The sequence below is a fragment of the Oncorhynchus tshawytscha genome, linkage group LG27 (assembly GCF_018296145.1).
Source record: "Oncorhynchus tshawytscha isolate Ot180627B linkage group LG27, Otsh_v2.0, whole genome shotgun sequence".
Lineage (NCBI taxonomy): Eukaryota > Metazoa > Chordata > Actinopteri > Salmoniformes > Salmonidae > Oncorhynchus > Oncorhynchus tshawytscha.
In genome coordinates this window covers 4510978-4528379 of record NC_056455.1, presented here as the reverse complement: position 1 = coordinate 4528379, position 17402 = coordinate 4510978, and the positions used below count along the sequence as shown (strand labels likewise).

The window sequence follows — 17402 nt, the reverse complement described above, 5'->3', positions numbered from 1 at the left end:
GAAGGAGAGGAGGGACGGCGTGAGGAGACGGTGTGCGTGGTGGCAGTGGAGGAAGGAGAGGAGGGACGGCGAGAGGAGACGGTGTGCGTGGTGGCAGTGGAGGAAGGAGAGGAGGGACGGCGTGAGGAGACGGTGTGTGTTGGCAGTGGAGGAAGGAGAGGAGACGGTGTGTGTGGTGGCAGTGGAGGAAGGAGAGGAGGGACGGCAAGAGGAGGCGTGTGTGTGGTGGCAGTGGAGGAAGGAGAGGAGGGACGGTGAGAGGAGACGGTGTGTGTGGTGGCAGTGGAGGAAGGGAGAGGAGAGACGGCGAGAGGAGGGACGGTGAGAGGAGGGACGGTGTGTGTGGTGGCAGTGGAGGAAGGAGAGGAGAGACGGCAAGAGGAGACGGTGTGTGTGGTGGCAGTGGAGGAAGGAGAGTAGAGACGGCGAGAGAAGGGAGGGCGAGAGGAGGGACGGGTGTGTGTGGTGACAGTGGAGGAAGGAGAGGAGGGACGGTGTGTGTGGTGGCAGTGGAGGAAGGAGAGGAGGGACGGTGTGTGTGGTGGCAGTGGAGGAAGGAGAGGAGGGACAGCGAGAGGAGACGGTGTGTGTGGTGGCAGTGGAGGAAGGAGAGGAGGGACGGCGAGAGGAGACGGTGTGTGTGGTGGCAGTGGAGGAAGGAGAGGAGACGGTGTGTGTGTGGTGGCAGTGGAGGAAGGAGAGGAGGGACGGCGAGAGGAGACGGTGTGTGTGGTGGCAGTGGAGGAAGGGGAGGAGAGACGGCGAGAGGAGACGTTTGTGTGGTGGCAGTGGAGGAAGGAGAGGAGGGACGGCGAGAGGAGACGGTGTGTGTGGTGGCAGTGGAGGAAGGAGAGGAGGGACGGCGTGAGGAGACGGTGTGTGTGGTGGCAGTGGAGGAAGGAGAGGAGGGACGGCGTGAGGAGATGGTGTGTGTGGTGGCAGTGGAGGAAGGAGAGGAGGGACGGAGAGAGGAGACGGTGTGTGTGGTGGCAGTGGAGGAAGGAGAGGAGAGACGGCGTGAGGAGATGGTGTGTGTGGTGGCAGTGGAGGAAGGAGAGGAGGGACGGAGAGAGGAGACGGTGTGTGTGGTGGCAGTGGAGGAAGGAGAGGAAGGACGGCGAGAGGAGACGGTGTGTGGTGGCAGTGGAGGAAGGAGAGGAGAGACGGCGAGAGGAGGGACGGTGAGAGGAGGGACGTTGTGTGTGGTGGCAGTGGAGGAAGGAGAGGAGGGACGGAGAGAGGAGACGGTGTGTGTGGTGGCAGTGGAGGAAGGAGAGGAGGGACGGCGAGAGGAGACGGTGTGTGTGGTGGCAGTGGAGGAAGGAGAGGAGAGACGGCGAGAGGAGACGGTGTGTGTGGTGGCAGTGGAGGAAGGAGAGGAGGGACGGTGAGAGGAGACGGTGTGTGTGGTGGCAGTGGAGGAAGGGAGAGGAGACGGTGTGTGTGGTGGCAGTGGAGGAAGGAGAGGAGGGACGGCGAGAGGAGACGGTGTGTGTGGTGGTGGCAGTGGAGGAAGGAGAGGAGACGGTGTGTGTGGTGGCAGTGGAGGAAGGAGAGGAGGGACGGTGAGAGGAGGGACGGTGTGTGTGGTGGCAGTGGAGGAAGGAGAGGAGGGACGGCGAGAGGAGACGGTGTGCGTGGTGGCAGTGGAGGAAGGAGAGGAGGGACGGCGTGAGGAGACGGTGTGTGTGGTGGCAGTGGAGGAAGGAGAGGAGGGACGGCGAGAGGAGACGGTGTGTGTGGTGGCAGTGGAGGAAGGAGAGGAGGGACGGTGAGAGGAGACGGTGTGTGTGGTGGCAGTGGAGGAAGGAGGAGGAGAGACGGCGAGAGGAGGGACGGTGAGAGGAGGGACGGTGTGTGTGGTGGCAGTGGAGGAAGGAGAGGAGAGACGGCAAGAGGAGACGGTGTGTGTGGTGGCAGTGGAGGAAGGAGAGGAGGGACGGCGAGAGGAGATGGTGTGTGTGGTGGCAGTGGAGGAAGGAGGAGGAGACGGTGTGTGTGGTGGCAGTGGAGGAAGGAGAGGAGGGACGGCGAGAGGAGATGGTGTGTGTGGTGGCAGTGGAGGAAGGAGAGGAGGGACGGCGAGAGGAGATGGTGTGTGTGGTGGCAGTGGAGGAAGGAGAGGAGGGACGGAGAGAGGAGACGGTGTGTGTGGTGGCAGTGGAGGAAGGAGAGGAGGGACGGCGAGAGGAGACGGTGTGTGTGGTGGTAGTGGAGGAAGGAGGAGAGAGGAGACGGTGTGTGTGGTGGCAGTGGAGGAAGGAGAGGAGGGACGGTGAGAGGAGATGGTGTGTGTGGTGGCAGTGGAGGAAGGAGAGGAGGGACGGCGAGAGGAGGGACAATGTGTGTGGTGGCAGTGGAGGAAGGAGAGGAGGGACGGCGAGAGGAGGGACGGTGTGTGTGGTGGCAGTGGAGGAAGGAGAGGAGGGACGGCGAGAGGAGACGGTGTGTGTGGTGGCAGTGGAGGAAGGGGAGGAGAGACGGCGAGAGGAGACGTTTGTGTGGTGGCAGTGGAGGAAGGAGAGGAGGGACGGCGTGAGGTGACGGTGTGTGTGGTGGCAGTGGAGGAAGGAGAGGAGGGACGGCGTGAGGAGACGGTGTGTGTGGTGGCAGTGGAGGAAGGAGAGGAGGGACGGCGAGAGGAGACGGTGTGTGTGGTGGCAGTGGAGGAAGGAGAGGAGACGGTGTGTGTGGTGGCAGTGGAGGAAGGAGAGGAGGGACGGTGAGAGGAGATGGTGTGTGTGGTGGCAGTGGAGGAAGGAGAGGAGGGACGGCGAGAGGAGGGACGGCGAGAGGAGGGACAATGTGTGTGGTGGCAGTGGAGGAACGAGAGGAGGGACGGCGAGAGGAGGGACGGTGTGTGTGGTGGCAGTGGAGGAAGGAGAGGAGGGACGGCGAGAGGAGACGGTGTGTGTGTGGTGGCAGTGGAGGAAGGAGGAGAGACGGCGAGAGGAGACGTTTGTGTGGTGGCAGTGGAGGAAGGAGAGGAGGGACGGGAGAGGAGGGACGGTGTGTGTGGTGGCAGTGGAGGAAGGAGAGGAGGGGTGGCGAGAGGAGACGGTGTGTGTGGTGGCAGTGGAGGAAGGAGAGGAGGGACGGCGAGAGGAGACGGTGTGTGTGGTGGTAGTGGAGGAAGGAGAGGAGACGGTGTGTGTGGTGGCAGTGGAGGAAGGAGAGGAGGGACGGCGAGAGGAGACGGTGTGTGTGGTGGCAGTGGAGGAACGAGAGGAGGGACGGCGAGAGGAGGGACGGTGTGTGTGGTGGCAGTGGAGGAAGGAGAGGAGGGACGGCGAGAGGAGATGGTGTGTGTGGTGGCAGTGGAGGAAGGAGAGGAGGGACGGTGTGTGTGGTGGCAGTGGAGAGGAGGGACGGCAGTGGAGGAAGGGAGGGACAATGTGTGTGGTGGCAGTGGAGGAACGAGAGGAGGGACGGTGTGTGGTAAGGCGAGAGGAGGGATGGTGTGTGTGGTGGCAGTGGAGGAAGGAGAGGAGGGACGGCGAGAGGAGACGGTGTGTGTGGTGGCAGTGGAGGAAGGGGAGGAGAGACGGCGAGAGGAGACGTTTGTGTGGTGGCAGTGGAGGAAGGAGAGGAGGGACGGCGAGAGGAGACGGTGTGTGTGGTGGCAGTGGAGGAAGGAGAGGAGGGACGGCGTGAGGTGACGGTGTGTGTGGTGGCAGTGGAGGAAGGAGAGGAGGGACGGCGTGAGGAGATGGGTGTGTGGTGGCAGTGGAGGAAGGAGAGGAGGGACGGAGAGAGGAGACGGTGTGTGTGGTGGCAGTGGAGGAAGGAGAGGAGAGACGGCGTGAGGAGATGTGTGTGTGGTGGCAGTGGAGGAAGGAGAGGAGGGACGGAGAGAGGAGACGGTGTGTGTGGTGGCAGTGGAGGAAGGAGAGGAAGGACGGCGAGAGGAGACGGTGTGTGGTGGCAGTGGAGGAAGGAGAGGAGAGAGTGGAGCGAGAGGAGGGACGGTGAGAGGAGGGACGTTGTGTGTGGTGGCAGTGGAGGAAGGAGAGGAGGGACGGCGAGAGGAGACGGTGTGTGTGTGGTGGCAGTGGAGGAACGAGAGGAGGGACGGCGAGAGGAGGGACGGTGTGTGTGGTGGCAGTGGAGGAAGGAGAGGAGGGACGGCGAGAGGAGACGGTGTGTGTGTGGTGGCAGTGGAGGAACGAGAGGAGGGACAGCGAGAGGAGGGACGGTGTGTGTGGTGGCAGTGGAGGAAGGAGAGGAGGGACAGCGAGAGGAGACGGTGTGTGTGGTGGTAGTGGAGGAAGGAGAGGAGACGTGTGTGTGGTGGCAGTGGAGGAAGGAGAGGAGGGACGGCGAGAGGAGGGACGGCGAGAGGAGGGACAATGTGTGTGGTGGCAGTGGAGGAACGAGAGGAGGGACGGCGAGAGGAGGGACGGTGTGTGGTGGCAGTGGAGGAAGGAGAGGAGGGACGGCAGTGGAGAGGAGAGACGGTGTGTGTGGTGGCAGTGGAGGAAGGGGAGGAGAGACGGCGAGAGGAGACGTGGCAGTTGTGTGGTGGCAGTGGAGGAAGGAGAGGAGGGACGGCGAGAGGAGACGTGTGTGTGGTGGCAGTGGAGGAAGGAGAGGAGGGACGGCGTGAGGTGACGGTGTGTGTGGTGGCAGTGGAGGAAGGAGAGGAGGGACGGCGTGAGGAGATGGTGTGTGTGGTGGCAGTGGAGGAAGGAGAGGAGGGACGGAGAGAGGAGACGGTGTGTGTGGTGGCAGTGGAGGAAGGAGAGGAAGGACGGCGAGAGGAGACGGTGTGTGGTGGCAGTGGAGGAAGGAGAGGAGAGACGGCGAGAGGAGGGACGGTGAGAGGAGGGACGTTGTGTGTGGTGGCAGTGGAGGAAGGAGAGGAGGGACGGAGAGAGGAGACGGTGTGTGTGGTGGCAGTGGAGGAAGGAGAGGAGAGACGGCGAGAGGAGGGACGGTGAGAGGAGGGACGGTGTGTGTGGTGGCAGTGGAGGAAGGAGAGGAGGGACGGCGAGAGGAGATGTGTGTGTGGTGGCAGTGGAGGAAGGAGAGGAGGGACGGTGAGAGGAGACGGTGTGTGTGTGGCAGTGGAGGAAGGAGAGGAGAGACGGCGCAGAGGAGAGACGGCGAGAGGAGGGACGGTGAGAGGAGGGACGGCGAGAGGAGGGACGGTGTGTGGTGGCAGTGGAGGAAGGAGAGGAGAGACGGCGAGAGGAGAGACGGCGAGAGGAGAGACGGCGAGAGGAGGGACGGCGAGAGGAGGGACGGCGAGAGGAGGGACGGTGTGTGTGGTGGCAGTGGAGGAAGGAGAGGAGACTGTGTGTGGTGGCAGTGGAGGAAGGAGAGGAGGGACGGCGAGAGGAGATGGTGTTTGAGGGGAGAGGAAGCTGGTGGATGTGGGGGGTGTGTGGGTGTGTGTGTGGGGGGGTTATAGTACTCAACATGGGACACTTTGTGGCATAATAATGTGGTGGTCTATATATAACTCTGTTATTTCTGGAGGGGATGATGGGGAAATGGAGCCATCCCGGATTATAGGGACAAGTCCCTCTTTTGAAAACTGGAGGGAGAGCTGATCAGCATAAACCGAGAGCTGAGTACAGAAAGGCGCTTCGCCGCAACGCCTGCCAGTCTGAATAGGGATAAAAGCTCCGTCTGGGGTGGTATACAGTCGCTGATGGGGGAGGGGTGCAGTGTCATCCATGTGGACCATGGTGACGGTGGAGATGATGCACCCACCCGGCCTTAGCCAACTGCCCCTGGGTCCCGTTTTACCACGGTGGTGGAAGATCCCTCTGGGAGGCAGAGCTGGCTGACTTCACGCCTGCTGTCGCGTGTGGTCGGCTGTACCGGCAGTGGCGTCACACCACCATCAGAGACCACCACTGCATGACTAAGTGAAAAGTCTAATGGCTGCGATCAAAGTCTCTCCGCAACAGATCTTGGATTTGTTCAAACAAACTTTCTGGGAAACACCTACACTGTAGTTCCAAAAGCATATTGACATTGACAGTAAAAGACTAGAAGGTGGATCACACGTTGGGCAACAGCACCACGGGCTCAAAAACAAAGCCTGTTTAACCTCACAGGGCTGTCTGGAGGCATCAGGCAGTGTTTGTTGTTGCTCTAGCAGCTTCCTATCTGACAGACACACACACACAGCTCATATCTCCTGACATCACTCAGAGAACACAGAACCACCGTAGTAACCACAGGGCGTTTGGCGCCACCACAGCTGCGTGGCGTCCGCTACACCTGGCCCCCGGCTGAGCCTTACACTGGGATCACAGAGAACTACAGAGTAGAACGAAAGAAGTGAGGAAAAATAAGTCGAAGGAAAGAGGTGATGAAAGAGAGAGAGGGAGAGAGAGAGAATAATGAGCCATGTGGAAGAGGGTAGGAGTGATGAGAGAGAGAGAGAGAGCGAGAGAGAGAGAGAGAGAAGATGAGCTGTGTCGAAAGAGGGAGTACCCTGGGGCTAGCTGATCCAGCTCTGCTACTGCTTACTGCTCCAACTAATCCCAGCCTGAGCACATCAGCTAGGTCTTATCAGTAATTAGCACGCTAACCATTCCCCAGTCCCACTGGGGTCTGGACCTGGAGAACACAGCCTCCACAGCCAGCCAGCCCTTCCCTTGCATTCAATTAGCCCACTTTAAAGTGCATGCCATAACCCGCTGGGCTGGCAATGGTGGGGGGGTGAAGAGGAGGCAGCGGGAGTTGAGAAACAGGAGGGAAACAGTCTGACATTCCTGAGGCTGAGGGTGTTATACAGACTGCAGAGGGTGTGAGGTTTTTTGGGGGGGGGGGTTAGGAGGTGTGGGTTTTTGTCCTGGAGTGTTTTGCGGGGTCGCGTTAACACTCCTTGCCCTGTCGAGGCGAATCGGGGATGATCTCCACGGTTATGAGGGGGAGACAGAACAGGAGAGAGAGAGGGGGGGTTAGATGTGATGAAAACGACCTCCGCTCGGCTGGCATGTCCCTGGAATTGTAGATTTTTATCCCAGTTTATTGGGAAATAAGACCTTAATCCCTGCTTTAACCAATAATGCTGGCAGGAAATTGTATACCTTTTAGCGCAATGTACATGACATAACTCAGGTCAAGGTTAGAATAGATAGTATGGGGTGGTGTGGCAGGAGGAAGAGGATGAGGAGGAGCGGCTAGGGCTTGAGAGGTAAGTCCACAATTTCACATATTCTTGAGTAATATGTTTTAGGTGTGGTTTATGCAGAGGGTGTGATATTTGAGATATTTCCATACCTATGGAAAATACAATTAGCACGTAGAACCAACTTTCTAGGGACAGAGTAGAGGCTTTGACTGACAGGGTCTTTTCAACAACTTGTCAAGAGGAGGCAAAAAGGGGAAGAACATTCTTTCCAAGACTTTCCAAGATGGCGTAGCAGTGCAGACGTTGTTTGTCGTTCCCCCGTGTAAATTTGTTTTTTCCCCGTCTTTTTCTGTATATTTATAAATCTTTTTCCATTTTTAAATTATATATACCTTCCGGCAACCCGTCTCACCCAATGTGATACGGATCTGCTATTTTTAGACCTTATAGCCAGAAACGCCATCAGAAGCTAACCAGCTAATTAGCTACTAGCTATTTAGCAAGCGCAGAGTAGCTAGCACAGACACCAGCCGCTTTTAGCATGGATAATACTTGCCAGCCTGCACAACGCGTTATCAACCTGAGCATATCGGTCTGTTTTATCCGCTACAACACCGGATTCTTGCCGTAAGCCCTGAACCATTATTCCTGATCATCGCATCTAGCTAGCTGCCACCGAGAGGCCCAGCCCCGAAGCTAGCCTTGAGCCCGGACCATCTCCCGGCCTGCTCAGTGAACCCTATGATCACTCGGCTACACAGCTGATGCCTCCCGGACTCTTCACTAACACGACTAGAATCCACTACACCACCGGATTCTTGTCGTAAGCTCTGGAACTTTGCATCAGGTCATCGCTGCTAGCTAGCTGCTACGGAGTGGCTATAGTGGCTAACGCCCTTGTCCCGAAGCTAGCACCAGTTAGCCGCGAGCCAGGCACATCTGCCAACGAGCAAACTAAATTTCTCCAGCTACAATAACTCTTTTGCCAACTGGCCTGGACCCTCTTAAGCCCACCCGAGACGCAATCGTCTCATCTAGCCATCAGCAAATGCAAATGCGCTACGCCAAATGCTAATAGCACTCGTTAAAACTCAAACGTTCATTAAAACACACATGCAGGGTACTGAATTAAAGCTACACTCGTTGTGAATCTAGCCAACAAGTCAGATTATTAAAATGCTTTTCGGCGAAAGCATGAGAAGCTATTATCTGATAGCATGCAACACCCCAAAATACCTGAATGCGACGTAAACAAAATAATTAGCGTAGCCGGCGCTACACAAAACGCAGAAATAAAATATAAAAACATTCATTACCTTTGACGAGCTTCTTTGTTGGCACTCCTATATGTCCCATAAACATCACTATTGGGTCTTTTTTTCAATTAAATCGGTCCATATATACCCAAAATATCCATCTATGGAAACTGTGTGATTCAGAAAAAAACACCATTTCAAAACGCTACGTCATTTTTTTAAATTAAAAAAGTCGACGATAAACTTTCACAAAACACTTCGAAATACTTTTGTAATCCAACTTTAGGTATTAGTAAACGTTAATAATCTATCAAATTGATCACGGGGCGATGTGTATTCAATAGCTCCACGTTTTCAAATCATGTTCCGAAATCTCTCTTCCAAAACTTCCTGTCGGAGACCGGATGGAAAGTGGTCTCTCTTCCTCGTTTGACCAAGAAACAACGGGAAGGCAATTGACAAGACTGGCGACATCGTGTGGAAGCTGTAGGACTTGCAATCTCGGCCCCATTTAATTTCGTGTCCCTTAAACAATACATGCAAGTGGCGCATTGATATTTTTTCCAGTTTTCAGTGATCAGTTTTTCTTGCGCCTTTCGATGAAACACACGCTCTGTTATAGTCACAGCCGTGATTTAACCAGTTTTAGAAACGTGAGAGTGTTTTCTATCCACACATACTAATCATATGCATATACTATATTCCTGGCATGAGTAGCAGGACGCTGAAATGTTGCGCGATTTTTAACAGAATGTTCGAAAAAGTAGGGGGTAGGTTTAAAAGGTCGACACAGAGCCCCGCCGTTCCATCACGACTGGTCTGCCGACATTATTCCATCAGTTGTGCCCTCTACCGGCCTTTGCCGGACGTCGGAGCAGACGCTTCTACTAGCCCCGGCCTGCAAATGATTATTTAGTTTTTAACGCTGTGTCTCCCGCTTGCTAGCGAAGTAATGACTACCTAACGGCTTCCCTGTTCCGTCGATTGCTGTTCACTGGACCCTATGATCACGTGGCTACAGAGCTGATGCCTGCTGGACTGTTCACTAATCATGGTACTACATTTTGTTTGTTTATCTGTCGGCCCCAGCCTCGAACTCAGGCCCTGTGTGTAATTAACTGACCATCTCTGCCTATTTATCCCCATTTTTACCTGTTGTTGTTGTCTTAGCTGATTAGCTGTTGTTATGTCTTACCTGTTGTTGTCTTAGCTAGTTCTCCCAATCAACACCTGTGATTGCTTTATGCCTAGCCTTATGTCTCTTTCTAATGTCAATATGCCTTGAATACTGTTGTTTAGGATAGTTATCATTGTTTTAGTTCACGGCGGAGCCTAGTCCCACTCAACATGCCTCAGATGCCTCTTTTGTCCCACCTCCTACACATGCCATGACCTCACCCAGCATAACTAATGCGTCCAGAGATGCAACCTCTCCTTTCGTCACTCAATGCCTAGGTTTACCTCCACTGTACCCACACCCTACCATACCCGTCTGTACATTATACCCTGAATCTATCCTACCACGCCCAGAAATCTACTCCTTTTATTCTCTGTCCCCAACGCACTAGACGACCAGTTTTGATAGCCTTTAGCTCTCCTTCCAGACTCATATTAAACATCTCCAATCCAAAAATTAAATCTAGAATCGGCTTCCTATTTAGCAACAAAGCCTCCTTCACTCACGCTGCCAAACATACCATCGAAAAGCTGACTATCCTACCGATCCTCGACTTCAGCGATGTCATTTACAAAATAGCCTCCAACACTCTACTCAGGAAACTGGATGCAGTCTATCACAGTGCCATCTGTTTTGTCACCAAAGCCCCATATACCACCCACCACTGCAACCTGCATGCTCTTGTTGGCTGGCCCTCGCTACATATTTGTCGCCAAACCCACTGGCTCCAGGTCATCTATAAGTCTCTGCTAGGTAAAGCCCCGCCTTATCTCAGCTCACTGGTCACCATTGCAACACCCACCCACAGTACACGCTCCAGCAGGTATATCTCACTGGTCATCCCCAAAGCCAACACCTCCTTTGGCCGCCTTTCCTTCCAGAATTGCAAAAATCCCTGAAGTTAGCGATATATTATTCCCTCGCTAACTTTAAGCATCAGCTATCTGAGCAGCTAAACGATCACTGCAGCTGTACATAGCCCATCTGTAAATATCCCATCCAATCTACCTACATCATCCTCATATTGTTTTTATTTACTTTTTTGCACACCAGTATTTCTACTTGCACATCATCATCTGCACATCAATCACTCCAGTGTTAATTTGCTAAATTGTAATTACTTCGCTACTGTGGCCTATTTATTGCCTTACCTTCTTACGCCATTTGCACGCCATTTGCACACACTGTATGTAGTGTTATTGACTGTACGTTTGTTTATTCCATGTGTCGCACTGTGTCGCACTGCTTTGCTTTATCTTGGCCAGGTCGCAGTTGTAAATGAGAACTTGTTCGGAACTAGCCTACCTGGATAAATAAAAGGTAACATGTATATATATATTTTTTAACTTACTCCATCTTCTCACTCACTCACACACACAGCTTTGCCTCATGCTACCTCTTCAAATGATAATGCACGTCTCTATGTAGGACATGTCACTGCTGCTTCTCACCCCCTCTCCCCCTCAGTGCTTCCTCAAACACAGCATGTGGGCTGTGTATATCGCAGTCGTCGTCCCCCATCCCCCACCAGCTCCTCTCATCTCCGGAGAGTCCCCGTCCCGCATGACAGCTCACCCAGGCCATCTCCTAGCGTGGCGGGGGGCTGTGTAATAATTAGCCCCTGGCAGCGAGGGAGGGCTGTTCGTCAGCTAACACTATGCAGGAGCTATGGATTAGTCTCTCAGCACCAAGAGAGGAGCACGCTCATCAGCCAGCCAGACAGGCAGAAGAACACACTCCATCTCTGCACACACACACAGGAAAGCAGGGAGCCCCTCAGCTCTGAGAGGCTGTTGTACTCTAGGCTCTGCTGTCTGTCTGTCTGTCTGTCTGTCTGTCTGTCTGTCTGTCTGTCTGTCTGTCTGTCTGTCTGTCTGTCTGTCTGTCTGTCTGTCTGTCTGTCTGTCTGTCTGTCTGTCTGTCTGTCTGTCTGTCTGTGTCTGTCTCTGTCTGTCTGTCTGTGTCTGTCTGTCTGTCTGTCTGTGTCTGTCTGTGTCTGTCTGTGTCTGTCTGTCTGTCTCTGTCTGTCTGTGTCTGTCTCTGTCTGTCTGTCTCTGTCTGTCTGTGTCTGTCTGTGTCTGTCTGTGTCTGTCTGTGTCTGTCTGTGTCTGTCTGTGTCTGTCTGTGTCTGTCTGTGGCAGCCTGCCGACTGAGCTCCAGCCTGGATCTGGGGAATGGAAGCCACAAGGGGTGGGACATGGCGGGTGGAGGGACAGAGAGATTAGCTGCTTTCCCCATACAGACATGGGAAGAGAGGGAGGAGAGGAAGAGGAAAGGAGAGGGGGCCAGGATGCCACCCAGCAAGGCATGAGCGGATGTAAGCTTGGCTGTGATTGGGCAGTTTATTGGTAGAATGGGTACTGTGGCAGTGATGGACCTACACTATACTTGCTTAATGAATATTAACGTTAACGTTGATATATGAGACCTTTATCAATTAATATTTGTAGAATGGATGGGTGGTCCCATATCACATCCACCTACCTGTCAATATTCCCTTACTCCAGGTGGGGGGGGGGCAGGTAGCCTAGTGGTTAGAGCGTTGGGCCAGTAACCGAAAGGTTGCTAGATTGAATCCCCGAGCTGACGAGGTAAAAATCTGTCGTTCTTCCCCTGAACAAGGCAGTTAACCCACTGTTCCTAGGCCGTCATTGAAAATCAGAATTTGTTCTTAACTGACTTGCCTAGTTAAATAAAGGTGAAATAAAAAATTAAACAACTTTAAAAAACTACCATCACAACTGCTTCAAGAGTCCTGCTACAGTCAGAACAACACCTTATTTTCACAAAATCAGACAGACACACAGTTCCTTCATTAACGCATGTACACACAGAGAGAGCGCCCACCCGCCAGTTCAAGCCAGGACACACACCTCCTGAGGCACTGTGCCAAGGAACATTCTGTTGGTTATTCGAGCTGCCTCATTGAGATCAGACCAATCCGCTCCCTCAGTTCCACACATCGCCGCATGACAACTGGCCGGGATCCAGATTGCCAGGAGCAACTAGTCAAGGCTATGTTCCACACCAACCAAACCATAATGTGGTCAGTTCTATGTAATTGGTGTAATAGACCTTTTACACATCAGTTCTATATCGGTTCTCAGTTCTATATAGACTCCACTCCACTTTGATCTGATTAAGTCATACAGCATCACAGCCATATGTACGTAACACAGGAGACGCTGGAAAGTTAAAGCAGCCAAGTTAAAACTTGTGTGTTTTTTACTCCCCCCCAAATTGATCTAACTTTGTCAAACTTCAAAAGCTGATTTTTGGTACAAATATAAGATGGATCAAGTCAGTCATTGGGCCAAAAGGCATCAACCAACCAACCAAACGCCAATCAGCAGTACCTGACAACCTTTCTAATCACTCACTAATGTCAACATACACCAACAGAATGAGATTGGGTACTTACTGGCTGGCGACGGGGTGCTGTATCCGTTGACAGGCAGTCCGGAGAGGGTGGGAGGGGACAGCCCCCCCAGCATGTGGGGGAAGAAGTAGGAGTAGTGAGGCATGGGGAATCCCCCCACAGAGACAGTGGGGCCCCCCGCACTCCCTGGCCCCCCCGGGGGGTGGCGGGGGTTACCCTTGCCCGCCATGTTCTGCTCGGCGGACCTTGAGCCGAGTCCAAAGAGTCTCCTGTAGGTATCCGTGGCGATGTCGGTCTACATCCCCCCCAACCTCAACCGCCGGTGACGATGTAATCCAATGAATTAAGAAGAGGTGGGTGGTGGTGGGTGACGGTGGACAACAACAGGGATTTGTGTAGGTGTGTGAAATGGAGCTGCTCGGTTACGCTGATGTTCCAGGTGGACACTTCAGAGAAACTTATAGGCTATTCTCTTCCAAAAGGCTGGTCCTCTGCCTTGTTGTGAAGAGCGTCCCGCTGAGATAGATAGAGGTAGACTAGGCCACTAAGCTTTTATACCATGAATGAAACACCCAATTACATAAATACTAAGGGAGGTCGCTAGGCAGAATCATCTGGCACCAATGGACTCCAGACCCCTTGTCCAGGATTGGATAGACTTCTCAGGCCTTGGGAGGATGGGATGATAACAGCTTCTCTCTCTCTCTCTCTCTCTCTCTCTCTCCAGTGACTCAGCAGAGATCATACAACAACACGACGGAGTGGAGGAGGAGGATCGTTATGACGACGTCTGGTTTTAGTTCTCACCGTAGCCCGGTTTGCCCCAGGTCAGACCCTAATCGCTGTGGTAGACTCACTTTCAGTCTCGGCAACGCACCTGTAGCGGACTGGCAACCTTCCTCCTTCAGAAACAGAGACAGACAGACGGAGAGAGAGACAGACAGACAGAGAGAGAGAGAGACAGCGAGAAACAGAGGCAAGGGTTAGATAGAGATACACTCACTGGCGCATATTCAGAGGCAGAGAGACGGGGGTGCAAATGCATATTCAGTGGGGTGGCGTTGATTTTTTTGCCAGGGCTCATCTCTACATAGACAGCGTGGGAAAAACAGAGCCCGGGTTCTCTCTAGTTAGCCCCCCCCAGGTTGTGGGGTGAATCATCATCAGAGATGCTGAGGCTCATTAACGGAATCCGTCTGAACCTCTCTCTATGCTCCTCAATAAACAGGAGACGAGCTTACGCAACCTTCCAAGAGAGGGAGGGCGGGAGGGAAGAGTAACCTAGTTCTGCCTTTCAATGCTGATGTTGTACAACGTGCCTTATATAAACCCAAAACCCCTTGCTTTGCTACGCACCGTAGCAACTAGCTATAATGTCTGTAAGACCATCCACTCCTTTGCACTGTAGTTGCAGTTCACAACTGACAGCTTTGCTTCCATCTCTTTCACCCATCTGACATTGACATGCCAAAAGAGTGAACCTTTTACTGTTCTGAGTCTGGACCGGAACTGTCTGAACGTTGAAAACATCATTTGAGTGCCTTTTTCTCCCTCCCGGTCTGTCATGTCTGTAGCCGTCTGAGAGGCATTTCTTCTGCCCTGGCCCCAGCGAGGAGGGTGTTGGGTGCACGAGGGCCCGTTTTTACAGGGTCAGGGGACTTTTCTAGATCTCCCACAAAGTGCTGGCCCTCACCTTGTGAAGCCCTCCGCCGACAGGGGTGTGTGTGCGTGCGTGTTTGCGTGTGCATGTGTGATCTCCTGCATAGTGCTCCACCGCCGCTAGCCCCCCTCCCCGTTGTGAAGTCGGCCCACACACACACACAGACACACACACACACACAGAGGTCGGCTAGGCCCCCGTCGTAAAACAGCCAGACACCACTGGGCTTTCAGACATGTTTGTGTTAGAAGGGCGAGAGGCGAGGAGGAGGAGAGATGAAGAGGCCTTTTAGAGAGACTCAGTGAAGGTCTGGGATGAGAACAAGACTGTGATCAGTGCACCAGAGCATTATTATCAAACCTCTAAAACATGATGAAGTACCCTTACAGGAACAGAACAAGGCGTAGTGGATTCAGACCACGCATTACTTTCAAGCAGATCCTGTATTTGGTACATATGGCTGTCGTGCTGAAATGATTCAAATACATCCATTCACCCCTCCATCCATATACCAACCCACCCATCCGTCCATTCTTGAGAAGGAGTAACATGCATAAAGGCCTGGCTACATCCGTCGTGCCGCTCACAGATCCCACCTGGGAATATGAGCTAGAGCGGGCTCTACCCTGAGCTTTAGCACAATGCACTGGGTAGAACACTTTCAAATGATACAGAGGGAGAGAGAGAGTGATGGCGAGAAAGGGGGAAAGAGAGACAGGGAGCGGGTGGGTGGGTGGGGGGCTAGATCAAAGCGAGAGGAAGCGGATGAAGATGCCTCGTCGGCGCTCGCCGCTTTCCATCTCGCTCATACATTATGAAAAACGCTCTACTAAGTAGGTTACACCCCACAGGTCCCCTTTACATAGCCATACACTCATTCATTGAATCATGGGGCTTGTGTCTATACCAGTGCATCAGTGTGTGCGTGCGTGCGTGTGTGTGTGTGTGTGTGTGTGTGTGTGTGTGTGTGTGTGTGTGTATCGGTGGATTTGTATCAGTGTGTGAGAGAAGAGAGAGACAAAACAGAGACAGCTTTATTGAGAGAGAGAAAGGAGAGAGAGAAAAGAGACAGCTATACTGAGAGAGAAAGAAAGGAGAGAGAGAGAGAAAAGAGAGCTATACTGAGAGAGAAAGAAAGGAGAGAGAGAGAAAAGAGACAGCTATACTGAGAGAGAAAGAAAGGAGAGAGAGAGAAAAGAGACAGCTATACTGAGAGAGAAAGAAAGGAGAGAGAGAGAGAAAAGAGAGCTATACTGAGAGAGAAAGAAAGGAGAGAGAGAGAAAAGAGACAGCTATACTGAGAGAGAAAGAAAGGAGAGAGAGAGAAAAGAGAGCTATACTGAGAGAGAAAGAAAGGAGAGAGAGAGAAAAGAGACAGCTATACTGAGAGAGAAAGAAAGGAGAGAGAGAAAAGAGACAGCTATACTGAGAGAGAAAGAAAGGAGAGAGAGAGAAAAGAGAGCTATACTGAGAGAGAAAGAAAGGAGAGAGAGAGAAAAGAGACAGCTATACTGAGAGAGAGAAAGAGAGAGAGAGAGAAAAGAGACAGCTATACTGAGAGAGAAAGAAAGGAGAGAGAGAGAAAAGAGAGCTATACTGAGAGAGAAAGAAAGGAGAGAGAGAGAAAAGAGACAGCTATACTGAGAGAGAAAGAAGAGAGAGAGAGAAAAGAGACAGCTATACTGAGAGAGAAAGGAGAGAGAGAGAAAAGAGACAGCTATACTGAGAGAGAAAGAAAGGAGAGAGAGAGAAAAGAGAGCTATACTGAGAGAGAAAGGAGAGAGAGAGAAAAGAGACAGCTATACTGAGAGAGAAAGAAAGGAGAGAGAGAAAAGAGACAGCTATACTGAGAGAGAAAGAAAGGAGAGAGAGAGAAAAGAGACAGCTATACTGAGAGAGGAAAAGAAGGCGTGCCTATTCCTGATAATACGTAGAATTATCGGGAAACAAACGGAAAATTAAACACTGGATGTAAACATGTCAAATATGTATCGGACTCATTCATTCTCTCATATAAGCATGAATGTACATGTTGGACAACACACCAGGGACATGCATCTACAGTTGAAGTCAGAAGTTTACATCCACTTAGCTTGGAGTCATTAAAACTCATTTTTCAACCACTCCACAAATTTCTTGTTAACAAACTATAGTTTTGGCAAGTCGGTTAGGACATCCACGTTGTGCATGACAGAAGTAATTTTTCCAACAATTGTTTACAGACAGATTATTTCACTTATAATTCACTGTAGCACAATTCCAGTTGGTCAAAAGTTTACATACACTAAGTTGACTGTGTCTTTAAACAGCTTGGAAAAATCCAGAAAATGATGTCATGGCTTTAGAAGCTTCTGATAGGCTAATTGACATCATTTGATCAATTCGAGGTGTATCTGTGGATGTATTTCAAGGCCTACCTTCAAACTCAGTGCCTCTTTGCTTGACATCATGTGAAAATCAAAAGAACTCAACCAAGAGCTCAGAAAAAGAATTGTAGACCTCCACAAGTCTGGTTCATCCTTGGAGCAATTTCCAAACGCCTGAAGGTACCATATTTATCTGTACGCAAGTATAAACACCATGGGAGCACACAGAGCCGTCATACCGCTCCTAGAGATGAAAGTACTTTGGTGCGAAAAGTGCAAATCAATCCCAGAACAACAGCAAAGGACCTTGTGAAGATGCTGGAGGAAACAGGTACAAAATTATCTATATCCACAGTAAAACGAGTCCTATATCGACTTAACCTGAAAGGCCACTCAGCAAGGAAGAAGCCACTGCTCCTAAACCGCCATAAACAAGTCAGACTACGTTTTGTAACTGCACATGGGGACAAA

General features: G+C 52.2%; 1 protein-coding gene across 2 annotated transcripts in view; it reads right to left on the bottom strand.

The window, feature by feature from the left end:
• The window catches only part of LOC112225905 (retinoic acid receptor alpha), a 214002-nt gene that overhangs the window by 111980 nt on the left and 84620 nt on the right, over window positions 1-17402 (bottom strand). For both annotated transcript variants that reach the window (XM_042307230.1, XM_042307229.1), the window contains one exon: window positions 12948-13807. In XM_042307230.1, the coding sequence (XP_042163164.1) occupies window positions 12948-13134 (187 nt within the window). In that variant the 5' untranslated portion in view covers window positions 13135-13807. The remainder of the gene's footprint in view (window positions 1-12947; window positions 13808-17402) is intronic.